Raw genomic sequence first — 23,468 nt, 5'->3', positions numbered from 1 at the left:
AGGAGGGTTTCTTCTATTGATAGATTTTCTTTAACAATGGTATGGAGATACTGGGAGTTCTTTTTAACAGTCATCATCAGACTGCATCAGGTTCATGTACAGGTGAAGCTTTGACTTCTGGTAGTATGAGGGGAGAGTATAGAGGAAAAAAGTATGAAGGGACTGAATATGGGAAGGTGAGGGGACAGTTTGGGAAAAAAAACTGTGAGGGAACACAATGAGGTGGAGTGTGGAGGGAGAGTATGGGGAAAAATGTGACATCTTTAGGTGACATCTTATTTGATTGGAGTAGCTCTCTTTCTTTTCTTCTCCATAGCTCATCTCTACAGACTTACATGTTTTCTATTTGTCTACTCTGCACCACATGGTGACCTTGAAAATAACATTGTCATTATAATGCTCCTGAATAAAAATATCTTCATTTAGCTGTGGCCCTAAATAATTAATTACGGTACACCTGACTAAACTGTCTGTGCAAAATATAACCGCCACACTGCCCCCTTATAGTACATTATCTCCATACTGTCCTCTGCTATAAAATATTGCCTCTACACTGTCTGCCTTTATAAACTGTAACCAAAATGGTCTGCCTTTATAAGCTACTAGATGGTGGCCGATTTTAACGCATCGGGTATTCTAGAATATGCATGTCCACGTAGTATATTGCGCAGGCCACGTAGTATGTTGCCCAGCCACATAGTATATTGCCCAGCCACGTAGTGTATTTCCCAACCACATAGTATATTGCCCAGCCACGTAGTATATTGCCCAGCTACGTAGTATATTGCCCAGCCATGCAGTATATTGCCCAGCCACATAGTATATTGCCCAGCCACGCAGTATATTGCCCAACCACGTAGTATATTGCCCAGTCACATAGTATATTGCCCAGCCATGTAGTATATTGCCCAGCCACGTAGTATATTGCCCAATCACGTAGTATATTGCCCAGCCACATAGTATATTGCCCAGTGATGTAGTATATTGCCCAGTGACGTAGTATATTGCCCAGGCACGTAGTATATTGCCCAGTGACGTAGTATATATCCCAGTGACGTAGTATATTGCCCAGTCATGTAGTATATTGCCCAGTGATATAGTATATTGCCCAGGCACGTAGTATATTGCCCAGTTACGTAGTATATTGCCCAGTTACATAGTATATTGCCCAGCCACATAGTATATTGCCCAGTGATGTAGTATATTGCCCAGTGACGTAGTATATTGCCCAGACACGTAGTATATTGCCCAGTGACGTAGTATATATCCCAGTGACGTAGTATATTGCCCAGTCATGTAGTATATTGCCCAGTGATATAGTATATTGCCCAGGCACGTAGTATATTGCCCAGTTACGTAGTATATTGCCCAGTGACGTAGTATATTGCCCAGCCACGTAGTATATTGCCCAGCTAAGTAGTATATTGCCCAGCCATGTTTGTCACAGGTTAAAAAATTAAAAATAAACATATACTCACCTTCCGAGGGCCCATTGTAGTTCGGTCACATGACCGCGACGTCATGGCAGGTCCTTCTTGCGCAGGACCTGTGATGACGTCGCGGTCACCTGACCGTGACGTCATGGCAGGTCCTTTTCTCATACCATCGTTGGCACCAGAACCTGCCGCTTGCATGGAGTGGTCACCTGAGCATCGCGACAGGTGAGTATATAATGATTTTTTATTTTTTTAAATTATTTTTAGCATTAGATGTTTTTACTATTGACGCTGCGTAGGCAGCATCAATAGTAAAAATTTGGTCACACAGGGTTAATAGCGGCGGTAACGGAGTGAGTTACCCGTGGCATAACGTGGTCCATTACCGCTGGCATTAACCCTGTGTGAGTGGTGACTGCGGGGAGTATGGAGTGGGCGCCGGGCGCTGACTGGAGGGGAGGGACTAATCGGACTGTGGCCGTCGCTGATTGGTCGTGGCAGCCATGACAGGCAGCTGGCGAGACCAATCAGTGACTTGGATTCCATGACAGACAGAGGCCGCGACCAATGAATATCCGTGACAGACAGAAGGACAGACAGAAAGACGGAAGTGACCCTTAGACAATTCTATAGTAGATAATTGCCACACTGTTAGCATTTTTTATCTATAATGGCTGCACTGTCAGCCATGATTAGTCAAAACTGTCACACTGTCTGCCTTGAACAGCTGTAACTGCCACACTGTTCCTAGCTTAACGTTACCCCACCATGCTGCTGCCATTTTATAATGGGTCTCCTGTTCATACTGTCCCTTCTCACTGTATCCTTCTATAATGGCCAGTCTCTCTATTATGCCCTCTTCTCACACTCCATACTGTCCTCACTTGCTGTGTCCTCATACTGTCCTCCCACACTGTCTCCCACACATCCATGTCTTTATACTGTGCCTTTCACACTTTTTTCACAATACTGTCCCCTCACACTTTCCCTCCAACAATGTCCCCTAACATTTCCTCTCATACTATCACATCAAACTTTCCCCCTCATAGTGTTTCCTACATTACCGCCAATACTCCATGTTGTCTCCAGTTTTCTACCTATACTCTTCCCTCACACTTTGTTCCCATGCTGTCCCCTCATACACTCTCCCATATACTGTCTCCTCACACTTTTCTCCCCTATACTGTCCCCAAACACTTATGTCTCCATACTGTTCCCTCATACTTTACTATACTGTCCACTCAAACTTTTCTCCCTCTACTGTTCCCTTATACTTTCCCTCCATTCTCTCCCCTCACATTCACTCTGCCATACTGTCCCCTCATACTGTTCTCCATCCATACTGTCCCTTTACATTTTGGTCCCATACCAACCCTTCACATTCCATCCCATACTGTTCCCTCACACTTTTATCACTCAAACTGTCCCATCATACTCCTCCTCATACATTTTCCTCCTCTATACTGTCCCTTCATCCTCCTGGAAGTGCCAGCAGTTGAACTTTCAAAAGTACACCTGTCTCATAGATGCAAGTTCAACTGAATGCAGAGAGCTTGCCTTTGTAAGTAATGAATTGACCAAATTTACAAATTCAGTATAGTAGGAAAATTAAACAATCATATTCATAATCGTGAATGTAGACTTCAGACTACGATATAAACTCCGGTCAGGGCCGTATTTAGAGTGTATGCTGCCCCAAGCACTTTTCTTGCTGCCTCCCCATTGGTGAGTATGACTAAAGACTCCCTCTCACTTGTGCGAGGCTCAGATGAGTCTCGCATGGCAATACCCCGGCGCTGCTGCCGGCACAGAGGAGCGGAGTGTGCGGCTGCATGTATTCATATGCGGCCGCACGCTCCGATCTGAGTGCTGGGTACAGAGTCGGGTTTTAACCATGCGAGACTCAACCGAGTTGCTCGCAAGTGAGAAGGAGCCCTAATGCAGATATTGTCGGTAATGACTTAGGCTACTTTGATATCAGCAATTTTTGCTATTTGGGCAGATACAGCAGTTTTTCCACATCTGCCACTTAACGGATCACTTACGGCAACACTGTGTCCGGCCTCATTCGTTCAATATGGGACTTGCGGACATGTGCGGCACTTGCGGTTTTGCCACAATCTGGCTAGCAGTGTTTTTTTGTCTCAGGAAAGAGAAGGAGATCCAGCTCAACGAAATAGTGAAAAATCCATAGTTTATTTCACTTAAAATATAGTGAAAGGACAAAACATCAGCATACAGAAAAATTAAAACCAAGGTCAACGCGTTTCCGGTGACTAAGCACCCTAGGGTGCTTAGTCACCGGAAACGCATTGACCTTGGTTTTAATTTTTCTGTATGTCGATGTTTTGTCCTTTCACTATATTTTAAGTGAAATAAACTATGGATTTTTCACTATTTCGTTGAGCTGGATCTCCTTCTCTTTCCTGTTCGTCCACACCCAGACACAGCGGTTCCGTGCTCCGAGCTCCTGGGAATGTCGGTATGGTGAGCTGGATTTTGTTTTTTTTGTCTCACCACAAGTGCAATACCGCAAGTGCCGCACATGTCCGCAAGTAGCATCACTACCTGTCTCTGCACCTTGCTAGCTCATCCCTAACCATCCCACCCTGACCTTAAAATACACTATCAAGCTTTAGAAAAATTTATTAACTTACATATTCATATGATAATGAGTAGGGTTGAGCGACTTTTACTTTTATAGGATCGGGTCGGGTTTCACGAAACCCGACCTTTTCAAAAGTCGGGTCGAGTGAAATCGGCCGATCCTATAAAAAAGTCGGGGTCGGGGTCGGACGAAACTCGAAACCCAATGCAGTGCATTGGGTTTCCAATGGTTCCCAGGGTCTGAAGGAGAGGAAACTCTCCTTCAGGCCCTGGGATCCATATTTAAGTATAAAATAAAGAATTAAAATAAAAAATATCGCTATACTCACCCTCTGACGCGCCCTGGTACTAACCGGGAACCTTCCTTCCTTCGAATCAGCACTTCCAGGACCTTGCGGTGACGTCGCGGTGACGTCACGGCTTGTGATTGGTCGCCCATGTGACCGCTCGCGCGACCAATCACAAGCCACGACGTCACGCAAGGTCCTGCAAGCGCTGATTCTTAGGAAGGAAGGCTGCCGGAAAGAAGCAGGGCGCGTCCGAGGGTGCGTATATACCTAATAGGAATATACTCACCCTCGGACGCGCCCTGCTTCTTTCCGGCAGCCTTCCTTCCTAAGAATCAGCGCTTGAAGGACCTTGCGTGACGTCGCGGTAACGTCGCGGCTTGTGATTGGTCGCGCGAGCGGTCACATGAGCGGCCGCGCGACCACTCACCCTCTGACGCGCCCTGGTACTAACCGGGAACCTTCCTTCCTTCGAATCAGCGCTTGCAGGACCTTGCGGTGACGTCGCGGCTTGTGATTGGTCGCGCGAGCGGTCACATGGGCGGCCGCGCGACCAATCACAAGCCGCGACGTCACCGCAAGGTCCTGCAAGCGCTGATTCGAAGGAAGGAAGGTTCCCGGTTAGTACCAGGGTGCGTCAGAGGGTGAGTATAGCGATATTTTTAATTTTTATTCTTTATTTTACACTTAAATCTGAATTCCGATACCGATTCCCGATATCTTAAACATATCGGGAATCGGTATCGGAATTCCGATTCCAGATTCAGAAGATCGCCGACCTCATGGCCGACCCCACACAGGGGTAGGGTCTGGTTTCATGAAAACCGACTTTCCCAAAAGTCGGCGACTTCTGAAAGTGGCCGACCCGTTTCGCTCAACCCTAATAATGAGGACTCCAGGCTATGGCGTAGACTGGGATGGGCAGTCTCCGGGTCTCCAATCTCTCCCCCTTGCTGCTCTTATCGCGCCCCACTGGGCATCATCATTCCTTCTCTTCTCGCCCCCTATGTTGAAATTTCCCCCTCCTCCTCATAGTATGACGCGCAGTCGGACGTCAGTTCTGGTCCATTGTGGGGGCTTATCAGGTGTACGAGCCAGCTTCAATATGAGCACTGCACGTGCGCCTGGACCCAGACCGTACAGCCTATACACCCGCAGGGGTATGTTAGGGGCAGCTGGACAATCCTGCAACTTGGGGTTCACTGACTCCAGAGACACCAGTAGCTTTAAAAAACTTTAATCTTTCTAAGCAGGCCATCACTATGTATGCAATACTGGTGTGAGATCAGTGGCTCAAAATCATTTAACCCCTGAAAAATACCACTTAACCAAATCAAAATCATCTGTCCCACTTTGCTGCCAGTTCTGATACCCAGAACACATACAGTACAGGCTAAAGGGACCTGAATTTGATGTCGGGCATCATGATCTGCGTCTGCAGTGTGAGATCAGTGGCCCATAGTAATTTAACCCTTTTACTGATGCTCAACCTCATTGGCAACATTACCAGGAACAGATTGTACACAGGATGACTGACTTAAGAAGGACAATATTACTAGTAGTATAAGGGTAAGTTCACACAGGGTGTTTTTGGGGTGTTTTTTTCTGCAGCAAAACCTGATCATCTTGGCAAGAATGAAGCTGCACCAAAAAGGCAAGTTTAGGTGCCTTTTTGGCAGCGTTTTTGGTGCTTTTTTTTTCTCTCTTTGTGCATGCCAATAAAGTTGAGTTCACACAGAAAAAAAACAACTTCCTGTAGATAGCTCAATTGATAGAATAGATAGATTGATTGATAGAATAGATAGATATATTATCTGCGGTATCCTCTTCCCTGGCCTTTTCCCATGGTGCAGGTTACCTCCGGTCAGGAAGTGAGGGAGCGCAGGCTCGGCGATGTCACCGCTAGTTAATGAGCCTGCGTCTGCTGCGTCTCATTCATTCCCCAGTTGCTTACAGCTGGGAGCGGTCCCATTAGCAGTGCTCCCGGCTGTAAGCTTTATCTCCCCCAGATACTGCGTGGGACACTCATTCTATTGGAGTACGACGGATCAGGAAGTATACTTTGGCTTTTTTATTTTATTTTTAATACAGAAGATCGATGGCTTCACTATCGAATGGCAGAACAATAAAAAGATTGTCAAAACTGTGTGGTGTTTTATTTCATTAAAATACTTTTTTTCTGCATGTGTGTGTGTTTATTTAACTCTTTGATTACTATAGGATTAGTAATTACTAATTAACCTCTCATTAACCCGCTTGCCACCACTACAGGGCAAGTGGGAAGAGACGGGCAAAGCGCCAGAATTGGCGCATCTAATAGATGCGCCTTTTCTGGGCAGGTGCAGGCTACTATTTTTAGGTTGGGGGGCCTATATCAATGGCCCCTTACCAGCTTGAGAATACCCACCTTCAACAGTCTGCTTTAGCAATGCTGGTTGTCAAAAATGGGGGGACCCCACGCCGTCTTTTAAAATTATTTAAATAATTTAAAAAAAAAGCGTGAGGACCCCTCTATTCTTGATATCTAGCCTTGCTTAAGCTCACAGCAGGCGGTTGCAGCCCCCAGCTGTGAGTTTTGTCTGGCTGATTATCAAAATTAGTGAGGAACCCAAGCTGTTTTTTTTTTAATTATCTATTTATAGCGCCGGAGCGGCAGATGAAAACTCCGATCCGCCGCTCCTGCTCTCACTGTAATTAGCAGCTGTAGGTGTCAGATGATGGGAGCAGTAGTCCCATCAGCTGCCACCAGTAACTGGAGGTGAAGTTTATACCTCCGATCACAGCTGATCGCTCAAGCTGTCTTCTGACAGAGTGGGAACTAGGGTTAAGCGAAACGGGTCGAACATTTTCAAAAGTCGCCGACTTTTGGCTAAGTCGGGGTTTCATGAAACCCGATCCGACCCCTGTGCGGGGTCGGCCATGCGGTACGCGACTTTCGCGCCAAAGTCGCGTTTCAATGACGCGAAAAGCCAATGAAGGTAAATGCAGAGTGTGGGCAGCGTGATGACATAGGTCCTGGTCCCCACCATCTTAGAGAAGGGCATTGCAGTGATTGGCTTGCTGTCTGCGACGTCACAGGGGCTATAAAGAGGCATTCCCGCCGACCGCCATCTTACTGCTGCTGATCTGAGCTTAGGGAGAGGTTGCTGCCGCTTCGTCAGAAGCAGGGATAGCGTTAGGCAGGGTCCATTAACCACAAAACCGCTTGTGCTGCAGCGATTTGCACTGTCCAACACCACCCTCGGTGTGCAGGGACAGTGGAAGTTTTTTTTTTTTTTTTTTCCCCTCAGCGCTGTAGCTCATTGGGCTGCCCTAGAAGGCTCCCTGATAGCTGCATTGCTGTGTGTACGCCGCTGTGCAAACCAACTGCTTTTTTCAAAGCACAAATCCTCTTGTTCCTTCCTTTCTGCACAGCTATCTTTTTTGTTTGTCCACACTTTTTATTTCATTTGTGCATCAGTCCACTCCTTATTGCTGCCTGCCATACCTGGCTGAGATTACTGCAGGCAGGGAGATAGTAGCTATAAACCAATCAAAAAACTACTTGAATATAAATAATCAAAAAAATATATATAAAAGTTCAAAAATATTTTATTGACACCAATAGAACAATACACAAATAATAATTAAAAACAAGAGGAGTAGCTTTGGACATCCAGAATAATAATATATATCTACTGTTTTATTGATGGATATATCCTATTCTAATAATAAAGTACTGTTAGTAGCAAGACAATAATAACTGCTTCTCAGAACTGCTATACAAGTATATATCTTAGGGCTGCTGTATTAGTATATTTCCACCATGGGACATAAGTGTAGGAGAAGGTACAACAGTATCAATATCCAAGTGGAGATCCTAAAGATGACCTTTCATATCCCACACCTACCCTTTACATAAAGCAGTTTTGAAGCCAAAAAAAGTGCATAGTGCATAGTGCAAAAGGTATACATACTAACCAGTAGTCATGATAGATGGACCGAAGCTACCTCCTCACACTCCAACGCGCGTTTCACACGTCTTGCTTCTTCAGGGAGTGATGTGAGGGAGGTCGAGCTGCCGCTTTATATATGATCAAAATTGAGCCCCTATCCAATCCTATTACCGGCGCCTTATTACGTGCCTCACATGCTACTCCGGCGCCCACACGCCGCCCCACGCCCAACAGCGACATCACAAGGAGGCGCGGCGCGCTGCTCGAGACGTCACAAGCCAGGCCGGAGACGGAGCATGCGCATACCAGAGAAGCCGGTGACGCACACTATACCATAGAGGCCATAGTGGATATGGTGCATAGGTAACGGCGCGTCGCCCGCTGCCACGGCGACAACACCTCCACCCCGCATCCCGCGGCAGCTCCGCAGAGACGCGCTATTGCGCGATCCGCGGCGCTACAGGCGAGGCACGGGACGGAAGGTGCGCCCACCACGGAAGCAAGAGACGCGCTCAGCACCATTTGAATCGCATAGGGATATTAAAAAATCATGCACTTGTAGTGGCGCGTCTCCCGTCGCCACGGCGACAGCACCCCCACCCCGCATCCCGCGGCAGCGCCACAGAATCGCGCTCTTGCGCGATCCATGACACCACAAGCAGGACGCGGGATGGCAGGCGTGCACACCACGGGAACAGGAGACGCGCACAGCACAATAAAGATAATATCCTATAAAGGCAACAAGCCTATTCCAAAGGGCAGATTAAATTTATGTCTTACAATAAACACGTGGGGGCCAGTATACTGCCATAAAAAATATATATAAAAAAAAGAGAACACAAACTGAACCTATACTAATCTATGACTAAAAAAAGTGAAACATATATGGAAAATATATATATATATAAATGTGCTACTCATTAAAGTGCATCTATATCATCAAAACATGAAAATATAGCAAAATGCATAATACACTAATATAGATTAAATATAAAAAGTGCTGATATAGAAAATGTGCAAAGGGAATATAGAAATATATTCATGGTTAAAGTGCAGTTACATGAAGAATAATAACAACAATAAAGTGATTTGTTGCTGATTGAAGTTCACAGCCATAGCTTTCCTGCTTCAATGCCGCATCTCCAAAACAATTGTATGTGAGTATAAGCCCTAAATGAATGAATATACACAAAAAAGAAAAACGTAAGTATCAGGTAGCAGATTTGACCCCACATGTTAAATGGACCTCCTCATTAAAGGGACAAATTAAACAAGATTAAAACCATCATATAAAAATAAAAATAAAAAGACAAAAAACAAAAGAATAATGAAATAAAAATAAAAATAAAAACATAATAACAACACTAGTAGTAACAGCACAGGCAACAGTTAAAGGACTCCACTATAAGAAACTAGCAAAGCCCCATTGGTCATTAAGGCCATATGGTTTCATTGTTCTCAGACTCGTTATCCATCGGCATTCTCTCTGGGCTAGTTTTGTCATAATATTACCCCCCCGAATGCCAAGATGTACCACATCAATACCTCTTATCTGAAGATCTATTGCTCCTGATGGATGGAATTCTCTGTAGTGAGCCGGAATTGTCTTCAATTTTGCGATCTCTTCTTGTTGAGAGTTTTCCAACCTAAGTAGTCTCGCTGCTCGAATATCCTTCACGTGTTCCAATACACGTACCCGCAATTGTCTTGACGTTAAGCCAATATATATAAGTCCACATGGACATGTCAGGTAGTATATCACTGATGTTGTTTTACAATTGATCGGATGAACGATCTTGAAGTCGCGTGTTTTTGAAGAGTTACAAAAAGTCTCTGTCTTAATCATATACTTGCACGCACTACAGTCTCCACACGAGCGTGAGCCCCATTTGGGGCCTTTTGAGTTAAAGATGAAACTAGATTTTGGCGCAACATAATGGCTGTGTATAATGGTGTCCCCAATGGTCTTACTTCTTCTTGCCACAACCTGTGCTCTATCCTCAATAAACTTGGTTAATCCCGGATCTCGTTTCAATATTGGCCAAAACTTGTTAAAGATGTTATTCATATCTCTCCATCTCCCATGGTAGTTTGTAATAATCCGTAAGCGTGAATCATCTTTGGTAGTGATCCTATTTTGGAGAAGTGTATTACGGTCCATAGCCTTTGCTTGTTGATAACCTTGACTAATATCCATGGGATTATACCCACGACATAAAAATCTCGTGGTAATGTCACGTGCCTGGACTTCAAATTCTTCATTTGTGTCGCAAATTCTTCTTGCTCTAATAAATTGTCCTTTGGGAATTGCCTTAACAGTATGTCTTGGGTGTGCCGATTTAGCATGCAAAACCGAGTTCGTACTGGTCTCCTTACGAAAAATGGTACTGTGGATGGTCCCCGAGACATCTACTCTCAATTTTAGATCTAAAAAGTCAATCTCTTCTTTGGTGGTTTTGAAGGTAAGTTTTACATTCCAGTCATTATTGTTCAGATGTCGGAGGAATCTGTCCAGCTCCAATCCATCACCCTGCCAGATGAAAAAAAGATCATCAATGAAACGCATCCAACTCACCACAGAAGGACCTTGGCTATCATGTAAGTATGGCAGCATATGTTCACGTTCCCAATGACCCATAAAAAGATTGGCATATGAGGGCGCAAAAGACGCCCCCATTGCCACTCCACGCTGTTGTTTATAAAATCTATCCTTAAAGGTAAAATAATTATGGGTCAGTGCATACTCCAATAATTCCAAAAGCAGTTGTAACAAATCCCTATCCATGCCTTTATTTGAAAGAAAGAATTCTGCTGCCGATATACCTCGTTCATGACTAATACAGGTATATAAGGTCTCTACGTCTCCAGTGATGAGGATCATATCAGACTCAAAATTCACTCCCTGTAATCTTTGCAAAACTTCCCCCGAATCCTTCACATAAGAAGGTAATTCCTCCACACAGGGTTTTAAATAAAAATCAAGAAATCTGCAGGTGGGTTCATTTAATCCGCCACATCCGGAGACAATTGGTCTTCCGGGTGGGCTGACCAAGTCTTTATGTATTTTCGGCAAAAAATATATTGTTGGCGTCACAGGGTGGTTGACACATAAACCTTCCCATATTGATTTGGTTATGAGGCCTTTATCCAAAGCCTCATTCAAGATAGCAAGTAATTGCCTTTGAAAGGCGGCAGTGGGGTCTGAGCTTAATTTCTGATAACAATTTGTATTGTTCAATTGCTTGAAAGCCTCTTTTTCGTATAATTGTACCGGCCAGACCACCACATTACCGCCTTTATCGGCAGGTTTGAACACCACCTGCTTCATATTTTTCAATTCCTTCAATGCCTTTCGTTGTGTAAATGTCAAATTATCGCTTGGTCTGCGGGTTTGAAGTTGGTATAATTCATCACACACCATTTTCACAAAGACTTCTATCGAAGAATTCAACGTAATTGGCGGAAAAGTTTTAGATTTCTTTCTAATAAATTCCGGGAACTTACTCTGCACAGATTCCTGCTGCTCCAGAAGTAATTCCTCTAATATCCGGAGCGTTTCCAATTCCGCCTCTGTTGAAAAAAATGAATTGGCAGGATTTTTATTTTCATGAAATTTCTTCAGGAGAAGTTTGCGAGCAAACAAAAATACATCCTTTATGGCCACAAATGTATCGAAATTAGATGTGGGGCAAAAAGTTAGACCCAAAGATAAGACTGACAATTGGTCAGCTGAGAGGTCAATATCAGATAGGTTTATTACCTTAAAATTGCTATTTTGTTTGGACTCTTGATATTTATTATAATCACGTCCTCCAGTTGCTTGACGAGTGTTGTAACGTCTTAAATCCATTGAGGTATCCGTCTCCGTTGAGATGTGCGAGGAAGTACTCGAAATTGAAGCTATAGAGTTGGTTCGAGACTGATTCTGGCTCCTCCTCCACCTATAAACCTTATTCTGCTGATAATCAGCCTGATCTCTTTGAAATTTTTGAGCCTTCATTTTTTTAAGATCCTGTTCCCATTTAGCATGGCTCTTATCTAGGTCTACTTCAAATGCCGTCAATTCCACAATGGACATCTTTTCTTTTAGTTTATCCTGTATAATACGTATCTGACTCTCTATTACCTCTAACTTTTTCTGATCAAGGGAGATCAGTAGCTCTAAAAAAGTTTTAGAGCAACTTTGACAGGCTTCTTCCCATTTTTTTACAATAGTCAAATCTTCCACCACAAAGGAGGGAAAGACTTGCACACGCAAACCTCTTGGTATAAATCTGCGTTGCAAGTATTGTTCAAGGGTTTTGCTATTCCACCATGTTTTCATACGTTTAAATAAGAGATCCTTCAACTGTTGCCTGTCTGCCTCACAATTATCAGGACTATTTACAATATCATTAGTCTTATCTGAGTTGTCCCCAAAAATAGTAGAAATTTGTGAAAGCCAGCTGGTGTCCCGGCTTTTATAATCCATAGTAGGCAGGGAAATTCCTAAAAAATAGAATACACTTTAATCCGACAAGGAAAGAATCCCCAAATAGAAACAATTATGCTTCAAGCAGATGCACAAATCTATAAACCAATCAAAAAACTACTTGAATATAAATAATCAAAAAAATATATATAAAAGTTCAAAAATATTTTATTGACACCAATAGAACAATACACAAATAATAATTAAAAACAAGAGGAGTAGCTTTGGACATCCAGAATAATAATATATATCTACTGTTTTATTGATGGATATATCCTATTCTAATAATAAAGTACTGTTAGTAGCAAGACAATAATAACTGCTTCTCAGAACTGCTATACAAGTATATATCTTAGGGCTGCTGTATTAGTATATTTCCACCATGGGACATAAGTGTAGGAGAAGGTACAACAGTATCAATATCCAAGTGGAGATCCTAAAGATGACCTTTCATATCCCACACCTACCCTTTACATAAAGCAGTTTTGAAGCCAAAAAAAGTGCATAGTGCATAGTGCAAAAGGTATACATACTAACCAGTAGTCATGATAGATGGACCGAAGCTACCTCCTCACACTCCAACGCGCGTTTCACACGTCTTGCTTCTTCAGGGAGTGATGTGAGGGAGGTCGAGCTGCCGCTTTATATATGATCAAAATTGAGCCCCTATCCAATCCTATTACCGGCGCCTTATTACGTGCCTCACATGCTACTCCGGCGCCCACACGCCGCCCCACGCCCAACAGCGACATCACAAGGAGGCGCGGCGCGCTGCTCGAGACGTCACAAGCCAGGCCGGAGACGGAGCATGCGCATACCAGAGAAGCCGGTGACGCACACTATACCATAGAGGCCATAGTGGATATGGTGCATAGGTAACGGCGCGTCGCCCGCTGCCACGGCGACAACACCTCCACCCCGCATCCCGCGGCAGCTCCGCAGAGACGCGCTATTGCGCGATCCGCGGCGCTACAGGCGAGGCACGGGACGGAAGGTGCGCCCACCACGGAAGCAAGAGACGCGCTCAGCACCATTTGAATCGCATAGGGATATTAATTCTTTCTTTCAAATAAAGGCATGGATAGGGATTTGTTACAACTGCTTTTGGAATTATTGGAGTATGCACTGACCCATAATTATTTTACCTTTAAGGATAGATTTTATAAACAACAGCGTGGAGTGGCAATGGGGGCGTCTTTTGCGCCCTCATATGCCAATCTTTTTATGGGTCATTGGGAACGTGAACATATGCTGCCATACTTACATGATAGCCAAGGTCCTTCTGTGGTGAGTTGGATGCGTTTCATTGATGATCTTCTTTTCATCTGGCAGGGTGATGGATTGGAGCTGGACAGATTCCTCCGACATCTGAACAATAATGACTGGAATGTAAAACTTACCTTCAAAACCACCAAAGAAGAGATTGACTTTTTAGATCTAAAATTGAGAGTAGATGTCTCGGGGACCATCCACAGTACCATTTTTCGTAAGGAGACCAGTACGAACTCGGTTTTGCATGCTAAATCGGCACACCCAAGACATACTGTTAAGGCAATTCCCAAAGGACAATTTATTAGAGCAAGAAGAATTTGCGACACAAATGAAGAATTTGAAGTCCAGGCACGTGACATTACCACGAGATTTTTATGTCGTGGGTATAATCCCATGGATATTAGTCAAGGTTATCAACAAGCAAAGGCTATGGACCGTAATACACTTCTCCAAAATAGGATCACTACCAAAGATGATTCACGCTTACGGATTATTACAAACTACCATGGGAGATGGAGAGATATGAATAACATCTTTAACAAGTTTTGGCCAATATTGAAACGAGATCCGGGATTAACCAAGTTTATTGAGGATAGAGCACAGGTTGTGGCAAGAAGAAGTAAGACCATTGGGGACACCATTATACACAGCCATTATGTTGCGCCAAAATCTAGTTTCATCTTTAACTCAAAAGGCCCCAAATGGGGCTCACGCTCGTGTGGAGACTGTAGTGCGTGCAAGTATATGATTAAGACAGAGACTTTTTGTAACTCTTCAAAAACACGCGACTTCAAGATCGTTCATCCGATCAATTGTAAAACAACATCAGTGATATACTACCTGACATGTCCATGTGGACTTATATATATTGGCTTAACGTCAAGACAATTGCGGGTACGTGTATTGGAACACGTGAAGGATATTCGAGCAGCGAGACTACTTAGGTTGGAAAACTCTCAACAAGAAGAGATCGCAAAATTGAAGACAATTCCGGCTCACTACAGAGAATTCCATCCATCAGGAGCAATAGATCTTCAGATAAGAGGTATTGATGTGGTACATCTTGGCATTCGGGGGGGTAATATTATGACAAAACTAGCCCAGAGAGAATGCCGATGGATAACGAGTCTGAGAACAATGAAACCATATGGCCTTAATGACCAATGGGGCTTTGCTAGTTTCTTATAGTGGAGTCCTTTAACTGTTGCCTGTGCTGTTACTACTAGTGTTGTTATTATGTTTTTATTTTTATTTTTATTTCATTATTCTTTTGTTTTTTGTCTTTTTATTTTTATTTTTATATGATGGTTTTAATCTTGTTTAATTTGTCCCTTTAATGAGGAGGTCCATTTAACATGTGGGGTCAAATCTGCTACCTGATACTTACGTTTTTCTTTTTTGTGTATATTCATTCATTTAGGGCTTATACTCACATACAATTGTTTTGGAGATGCGGCATTGAAGCAGGAAAGCTATGGCTGTGAACTTCAATCAGCAACAAATCACTTTATTGTTGTTATTATTCTTCATGTAACTGCACTTTAACCATGAATATATTTCTATATTCCCTTTGCACATTTTCTATATCAGCACTTTTTATATTTAATCTATATTAGTGTATTATGCATTTTGCTATATTTTCATGTTTTGATGATATAGATGCACTTTAATGAGTAGCACATTTATATATATATATATTTTCCATATATGTTTCACTTTTTTTAGTCATAGATTAGTATAGGTTCAGTTTGTGTTCTCTTTTTTTTATATATATTTTTTATGGCAGTATACTGGCCCCCACGTGTTTATTGTAAGACATAAATTTAATCTGCCCTTTGGAATAGGCTTGTTGCCTTTATAGGATATTATCTTTATTGTGCTGTGCGCGTCTCCTGTTCCCGTGGTGTGCACGCCTGCCATCCCGCGTCCTGCTTGTGGTGTCATGGATCGCGCAAGAGCGCGATTCTGTGGCGCTGCCGCGGGATGCGGGGTGGGGGTGCTGTCGCCGTGGCGACGGGAGACGCGCCACTACAAGTGCATGATTTTTTAATATCCCTATGCGATTCAAATGGTGCTGAGCGCGTCTCTTGCTTCCGTGGTGGGCGCACCTTCCGTCCCGTGCCTCGCCTGTAGCGCCGCGGATCGCGCAATAGCGCGTCTCTGCGGAGCTGCCGCGGGATGCGGGGTGGAGGTGTTGTCGCCGTGGCAGCGGGCGACGCGCCGTTACCTATGCACCATATCCACTATGGCCTCTATGGTATAGTGTGCGTCACCGGCTTCTCTGGTATGCGCATGCTCCGTCTCCGGCCTGGCTTGTGACGTCTCGAGCAGCGCGCCGCGCCTCCTTGTGATGTCGCTGTTGGGCGTGGGGCGGCGTGTGGGCGCCGGAGTAGCATGTGAGGCACGTAATAAGGCGCCGGTAATAGGATTGGATAGGGGCTCAATTTTGATCATATATAAAGCGGCAGCTCGACCTCCCTCACATCACTCCCTGAAGAAGCAAGACGTGTGAAACGCGCGTTGGAGTGTGAGGAGGTAGCTTCGGTCCATCTATCATGACTACTGGTTAGTATGTATACCTTTTGCACTATGCACTATGCACTTTTTTTGGCTTCAAAACTGCTTTATGTAAAGGGTAGGTGTGGGATATGAAAGGTCATCTTTAGGATCTCCACTTGGATATTGATACTGTTGTACCTTCTCCTACACTTATGTCCCATGGTGGAAATATACTAATACAGCAGCCCTAAGATATATACTTGTATAGCAGTTCTGAGAAGCAGTTATTATTGTCTTGCTACTAACAGTACTTTATTATTAGAATAGGATATATCCATCAATAAAACAGTAGATATATATTATTATTCTGGATGTCCAAAGCTACTCCTCTTGTTTTTAATTATTATTTGTGTATTGTTCTATTGGTGTCAATAAAATATTTTTGAACTTTTATATATATTTTTTTGATTATTTATATTCAAGTAGTTTTTTGATTGGTTTATAGATTTGTGCATCTGCTTGAAGCATAATTGTTTCTATTTGGGGATTCTTTCCTTGTCGGATTAAAGGGAGATAGTAGCTGCCTGCCATACCTGGCTGAGATTACTGCAGGCAGGGAGATAGTAATTGTAGGACAGTCCCTGTTTTTTTTTTTTTTTGGTGGGAGATTAAGATTGGCAATTTGGCATTTCTGCTAGAGTGCCATCCCTGTGTGTGCCATCTCTCTCACATAGTGGGCCATAGAAAGCCTTTTCATTTTTCTGTATTTTTTTTTGTGGGGTGTATAAATTCTCCCTGATAAAAATACAGTGGGAGATTAATATTGGCCTTTGGGCTTGTGTGCCAGTCCTGAGTGTGCCATCTCTCTCACAAATAGTGGGCCATAGAAAGCCTATTTTTTTTTTTTTGGGTTTTATAAATTCTCCCTGAAAAAAAGGGAGATTAATATTGGCCTCTGGGCTTGTGTGCCAGTCCTGAGCGTGCCATCTGTGCCAGCCCTGAGCGTGCCATCTCTCTCACAAATAGTGGGCCATAGAAAGCCTATTTAATTTTTTTTTTGGTTTTATAAATTTTCCCTGAAAAAAAGGGAGATTAATATTGGCCTCTGGGCTTGTGTGCCAGTTGTGAGCGTGCCATCTGTGCCAGTCCTGAGCGTGCCATCTCTCTCACAAATAGTGGGCCATAGAAAGCCTATTTAATTTTTTTTTTGGTTTTATAAATTTTCCCTGAAAAAAGGGAGATTAATATTGGCCTCTGGGCTTGTGTGCCAGTTGTGAGCGTGCCATCTGTGCCAGTCCTGAGCGTGCCATCTCTCTCACAAATAGTGGGCCATAGAAAGCCTATTTAATTTTTTTTTTGGTTTTATAAATTCTCCCTGAAAAAAAGGGAGATTAATATTGGCCTCTGGGCTTGTGTGCCAGTTGTGAGCGTGCCATCCGTGCCAGTCCTGAGCGTGCCATCTCTCTCACAAATAGTGGGCCATAGAAAGCCTATTTAAATATTTTTTTGGTTTTATAAATTCTCCCAGAAAAAAAGGGAGATTAATATTGGCCTCTGGGCTTCTGTGCCAGTCCTGAGCGTGCCATCTGTGCCAGTCCTGAGCGTCCCATCTCTCTCACAAATAGTGGGCCATAGAAAGCCTATTTTTTTTTTTTTTTGGGTTTTAGAAATTCTCCCTGAAAAAAAAAGGGAGATTAATATTGCCCTTTGGGCTTGTGTGCCAGTACTAAGCGTGCCATCTCTCTCTCTCTCTCAGTCAGTGGGCCATAGAACGCCTATTTTTGGTTTTATTTGTTTTCTAAATTCTCCCTGAAAAAATCATTTTATTTTATTTGGTTTCTAAATTCTTCCTGATAAAATCATATTTTTTTTATTATTTTTTATTCTAAAGTCTCCCTGAAAAAAACAAAACAAAAAAAAAAACAAACAAAAAAAACAGTGGGGGATTAATATTGGCCTTTCTGCTTGTGTGCCAGTCTTGACTCCTGTGTGCGTCATCTGTCACTCAGTGGGCCATAGAACGCCTATTTTTTGTTTTATTAGTTTTATAAATTCTCCCTGAAAAAATCATTTTATTTTATTTGGTTTCTAAATTCTTCCTGATAAAATCATATTTTTTTTATTATTTTTTTTTCTAAAGTCTCCCTGAAAAAAAAAAAAAAAAAACAAACAAAAAAAACAGTGGGGGATTAATATTGGCCTTTCTGCTTGTGTGCCAGTCTTGACTCCTGTGTGCGTCATCTGTCACTCAGTGGGCCATAGAACGCCTATTTTTTGTTTTATTAGTTTTATAAATTCTCCCTGAAAAAATCATTTTATTTTATTTGGTTTCTAAATTCTTCCTGATAAAATCATATTTTTTTTATTATTTTTTTTTCTAAAGTCTCCCTGAAAAAAAAAAAAAAAAAACAAACAAAAAAAACAGTGGGAGATTAATATTGGCCTTTCTGCTTGTGTGCCAGTCTTGACTCCTGGGTGTGCCATCTCTCTCTCTCTCTCTCTCTCTCTCTCTCTCTCTCTCTCTCCAATTGTGGTCCATAGAAAGCCTATATTTTTTTTCCTTGATTTGGGTTCCAAAATCTACCAGAGAAAATAACTACATCAATCATTGGTAGAAAAATATTGGCCTCTGGGCTTGTGTGCCACTCCTGATTCCTGTGTGCGTCATCTCTCACTCAGTGGCCCATAGAAAGCATATAGTTTGTTACATTTGTTTTCTAAATTCTCCCTGCAAAAATCTATTTTTTTTTTTTTTTTGGGTTTCTAAAGTGATCCTGAAAAAAATAAAAGTAAAAAAAAAATAATAGTGTGACATTAATATTAACATTTGTGCTTCAGTGACAGTCCTGCGTGTGGGGCATCTCTCTAATTTGCAGCCACCAAAAACAGAGTGTGTAACATTGGGCCTGATTTTCGCTGTGGTCTCACCAACCTGTAAAAGGGGAGCTAAATCATACTGAAGTTATAGCTCACCGTGTAAGTTGTGTGACTGCAACAAATAACGTTAGTTTGGTTACGTTTTTAAAACAATGAGGAAGTCTAGTGGAAGAGGTCGTGGCCGGGGGCGTTCATTGTCAGCTGGTAATGAGGGTAGTGGTAGTGGTGGAGCATCAGGTGGTCGTGGGAAAAAAAATATTGCACCTAAGTCTGGAGCTGTGGAGCCAGGTTCGTCGTCCGGCTACACAAGGCCTCGAACGCTCCCTTTTCTGGGATTAGGAAAACCGCTTTTAAAGCCGGAGCAGCAAGAGCAAGTTTTGGCTTATCTTGCTGACTCAGCCTCTAGCTCTTTTGCCTCCTCTCGTGAAACTGGTAAAAGTAAAAGCAGCGCGTCGTTAGTGGATGTTCACGGTCAGGGACAAGTCACTTCCTTGTCCTCTTCAGCAAAAACAACAACAGAGAAGAATGCAGCAGGCGACACAACGGGTTACTCCATGGAGCTCTTTACACATACCGTCCCTGGCTTAGAAAGTGAAGCAGTTAACAGTCCATGCCCATTACAAGTTGAATCTGACATGGAGTGCACTGACGCACAGCCACAGCCAGACTACTATGCTGGTCCTTTGACTCAGACCACAACATTGCCCTCGCAGGGTGCTGATCAAGAATCAGACCCTGATGAGACTATGTTGCCCCATCACGAACGCTATACCACCGAACGACACGGTGACACAGACGAAGTTGCGCAGGAGGTACAAGAAGAGTTATTAGATGACCCAGTTCTTGACCCCGATTGGCAGCCATTGGGGGAACAGGGTGCAGGCGGCAGCAGTTCTGAAGCAGAGGAGGAGGAGGGGCCGCAGCAGGCATCAACATCGCCACAGGTTCCATCTGCCGGGCCCGTATCTTGCCCAAAACGCGTGGCAAAGCCAAAACCTGGTGGAGGACAGCGTGGCCATCCGGTTAAAGCTCAGTCTGCAATGCCTGAAAAGGTATCCGATGCTAGAAAGAGTGCAGTCTGGCATTTTTTTAAACAACATCCAATTGATCAGCGCAAAGTCATCTGTCAAAAATGTTCTACTTCCTTAAGCAGAGGTCAGAATCTGAAAAGTCTCAATACTAGTTGCATGCATAGACATTTAACCACCATGCATTTGAAAGCTTGGACTAACTACCAAACGTCCCTTAAGGTTGTTGCACCCTCGGCCAATGAAGCTAGTCATCAACGCAACATCCCTTCCGGCAGTGTAGGACCACCATTTAGCGCACCACCTGCTGTATCTGTGCAGGTATCTTTGCCAGGCCAAAGCAGTCAGGGTCAGGGAATCACCAGTTTCGTAGTAGGAAACACTGCATCTAGGGCACCGGCGGCAACAATACCATCTCCCACCGTCTCTCAGTCTGCCATGTCCACCGGCACCCCCGCTAGTTCCACGATCTCCAGCTCTCCAGTCCAGCTCACCCTACATGAGACTATGGTTAGAAAAAGGAAATACTTAGCCTCGCATCCGCGTACACAGGGTTTGAACGCCCACATAGCTAGACTAATCTCGTTAGAGATGATGCCCTACCGGTTAGTTGAAAGCGAAGCTTTCAAAGACCTGATGGACTACGCTGTACCACGCTACGAGCTACCCAGTCGACACTTTTTTTCCAGAAAAGCCATCCCAGCCCTCCACCAGCATGTTAAAGAGCGCATCGTCCATGCACTCAGGCAATCTGTGAGCACAAAGGTGCACCTGACAACAGATGCATGGACCAGTAGGCATGGCCAGGGACGTTACGTGTCCATCACGGCACACTGGGTAAATGTGGTGGATTCAGGGTCCACAGGGGACAGCAAGTTTGGGACAGTTCTGCCTAGCCCACGGTCTAGTAAACAGTTGGCTGTAGCCGTTCGCACCCCCTCCTCCTCCTCCTCGTCCTCCTGCAGAAGCAAGAGCTCGTCCACAGACCGCAGTCGCACAAACACTCTATCCGCACCTGCCACTGTTGCACACCAGGTCTCCCATTATGGGGCAGCTACTGGCAAACGTCAGCAGGCTGTATTGGCTATGAAGTGTTTGGGCGACAATAGACACACCGCGGAAGTTCTGTCCGAGTTCTTGCAGCAAGAAACGCAGTCGTGGCTGGGCACTGTAGATCTTGAGGCAGGCAAGGTAGTTAGTGATAACGGAAGGAATTTCATGGCTGCCATTTCCCTTTCCCAACTGAAACACATTCCTTGCCTGTCTCACACATTAAACCTGGTGGTGCAGTGCTTCCTGAAAAGTTATCCGGGGTTATCCGACCTGCTCCTCAAAGTGCGTGGACTTTGCGCACATATCCGCCGTTCGCCTGTACACTCCAGCCGTATGCAGACCTATCAGCGTTCTTTGAACCTTCCCCAGCATCGCCTAATCATAGACGTTGCAACAAGGTGGAACTCAACACTGCACATGCTTCAGAGACTGTGCAAACAGAGGCGGGCTGTTATGTTTTTGTGGGAGGATACACATACACGGGCAGGCAGTAGGATGGCAGACATGGAGTTGTCAGGTGTGCAGTGGTCGAAGATTCAAGACATGTGTCAAGTCCTTCAGTGTTTTGAGGAATGCACACGGCTGGTTAGTGCAGACAACGCCATAATAAGCATGAGCATCCCCCTAATGCGTCTGCTGATGCAAAGTTTGACGCACATAAAGGATCAGGCGTCTGCACCAGAGGAAGAGGAAAGCCTTGATGACAGTCAGCGATTGTCTGGTCAGGGCAGTGTACATGACGAGGTACCGGGCGAAGAGGAGGTGGAGGATGAGGAGGATGATGGGGATGAGTATATTTTTAATGAGGAAGCTTTCCCGGGGGCACGGGAAATTGTTGGCGTGGCAAGGCCGGGTTCTTGTTTTTTGAGGGACACAAGTGACGTAGATTTGCCTGCAACTGCCCCTCAACCAAGCACAACCGCAGATTTGACAACGGGAACTTTGGCCCACATGGCGGATTATGCCTTGCGTATCCTCAAAAGGGACACACGCATTACAAAAATGATGAACGATGACGATTACTGGTTGGCCTGCCTCCTTGATCCTCGCTATAAAGGCAAATTGCAAAATATTATGCCACATGAGAACTTGGAACTAATATTAGCAACAAAACAATCAACTCTTGTTGACCGTTTGCTTCTGGCATTCCCTGCACACAGCGCCCGTGATCGTTCTCACACGAGCTCCAGGGGCCAGCAGACCAGAGGTGTTAGAGGGGCAGAAATCAGAAGTGGCGTTGGCCAGAGGGGTTTTCTGACCAGGTTGTGGAGTGATTTTTCTATGACCGCAGACAGGACAGGTACTGCAGCATCAATTCAAAGTGACAGGAGACAACATTTGTCCAGTATGGTTACAAACTATTTTTCATCCCTTATCGACGTTCTCCCTCAACCGTCATTCCCATTTGATTACTGAGCATCCAAATTAGACACCTGGCCAGAATTGGCAGAATATGCATTGCAGGAGCTTGCTTGCCCGGCAGCTAGTGTCCTATCAGAAAGAGTATTCAGTGCTGCAGGTTCAATACTAACAGAAAAAAGGACTCGTCTGGCTACCCAAAATGTAGATGATCTAACCTTCATTAAAATGAACCACAACTGGATTTCAAAATCTTTTGCCCCACCCTGCCCGGCTGACACCTAGCTTTCCTATGAAAAGGTCTTGCCTGTGGACTATTCTGAATGACTTTTCCAATCTCGTAATTTTCTTCACCTGATTGTCCAGCATACGACATGTTTCCACCTCACGAAATGGCCAAACTCCCCACACGGGGCCGTGCTATCGCCACTTTGCGCTTGGACCCTTGAGAGTGCTGTTTGTCTGAAGAGGTGGGTGTGGCCGCTTTTGGTCGACGGCACTGCCACTGGGTCCCTCATAGTACAATAAAGTGTCTCTGGCGGTGGTGGTGCGCACCCAACGTCAGACACACCGTTGTAATATGAGGGGCCCTGTGCCTGTACCGCCAGCCACAAGACAGTTCCCCCCCCAGCTCAAACAGTGCT

The 23,468-nt window shown here is 44.2% G+C and overlaps 2 protein-coding genes across 3 annotated transcripts in view; one reads left to right on the top strand and one right to left on the bottom strand.

Annotated features, from left to right (window-relative positions):
- Positions 1-23,468, top strand: part of CHRNA7 (cholinergic receptor nicotinic alpha 7 subunit) — a 622,924-nt gene that overhangs the window by 336,928 nt on the left and 262,528 nt on the right. The window lies entirely within an intron of this gene.
- Positions 9,991-13,770, bottom strand: LOC138674211 (uncharacterized). Of its 2 annotated transcripts, XM_069762118.1 has the most exons (3): positions 12,026-13,770; positions 11,770-11,835; positions 9,991-10,795 (listed from the first exon to the last, which is right to left on the bottom strand). In XM_069762118.1, exons 1-2 carry the CDS (start codon positions 12,734-12,736, stop codon positions 11,806-11,808), a joined length of 741 nt encoding a protein of 246 aa, XP_069618219.1. In that variant the 5' UTR covers positions 12,737-13,770; the 3' UTR covers positions 9,991-10,795; positions 11,770-11,805. The 2 variants fall into 2 exon arrangements, with proteins under 2 accessions (XP_069618219.1, XP_069618217.1); XM_069762116.1 differs by having other exon boundaries at positions 11,770-13,770.

This window comes from Ranitomeya imitator, chromosome 4 (genome assembly GCF_032444005.1).
Source record: "Ranitomeya imitator isolate aRanImi1 chromosome 4, aRanImi1.pri, whole genome shotgun sequence".
Lineage (NCBI taxonomy): Eukaryota > Metazoa > Chordata > Amphibia > Anura > Dendrobatidae > Ranitomeya > Ranitomeya imitator.
This window is presented reverse-complemented; position numbering and strand designations above follow the sequence as displayed.

Excerpts from the sequence above, each read along its gene's own strand:
- LOC138674211 (XM_069762116.1), bottom strand. The coding sequence starts at position 12,736 with ATGGATTATAAAAGCCGGGACACCAGCTGGCTTTCACAAATTTCTACT.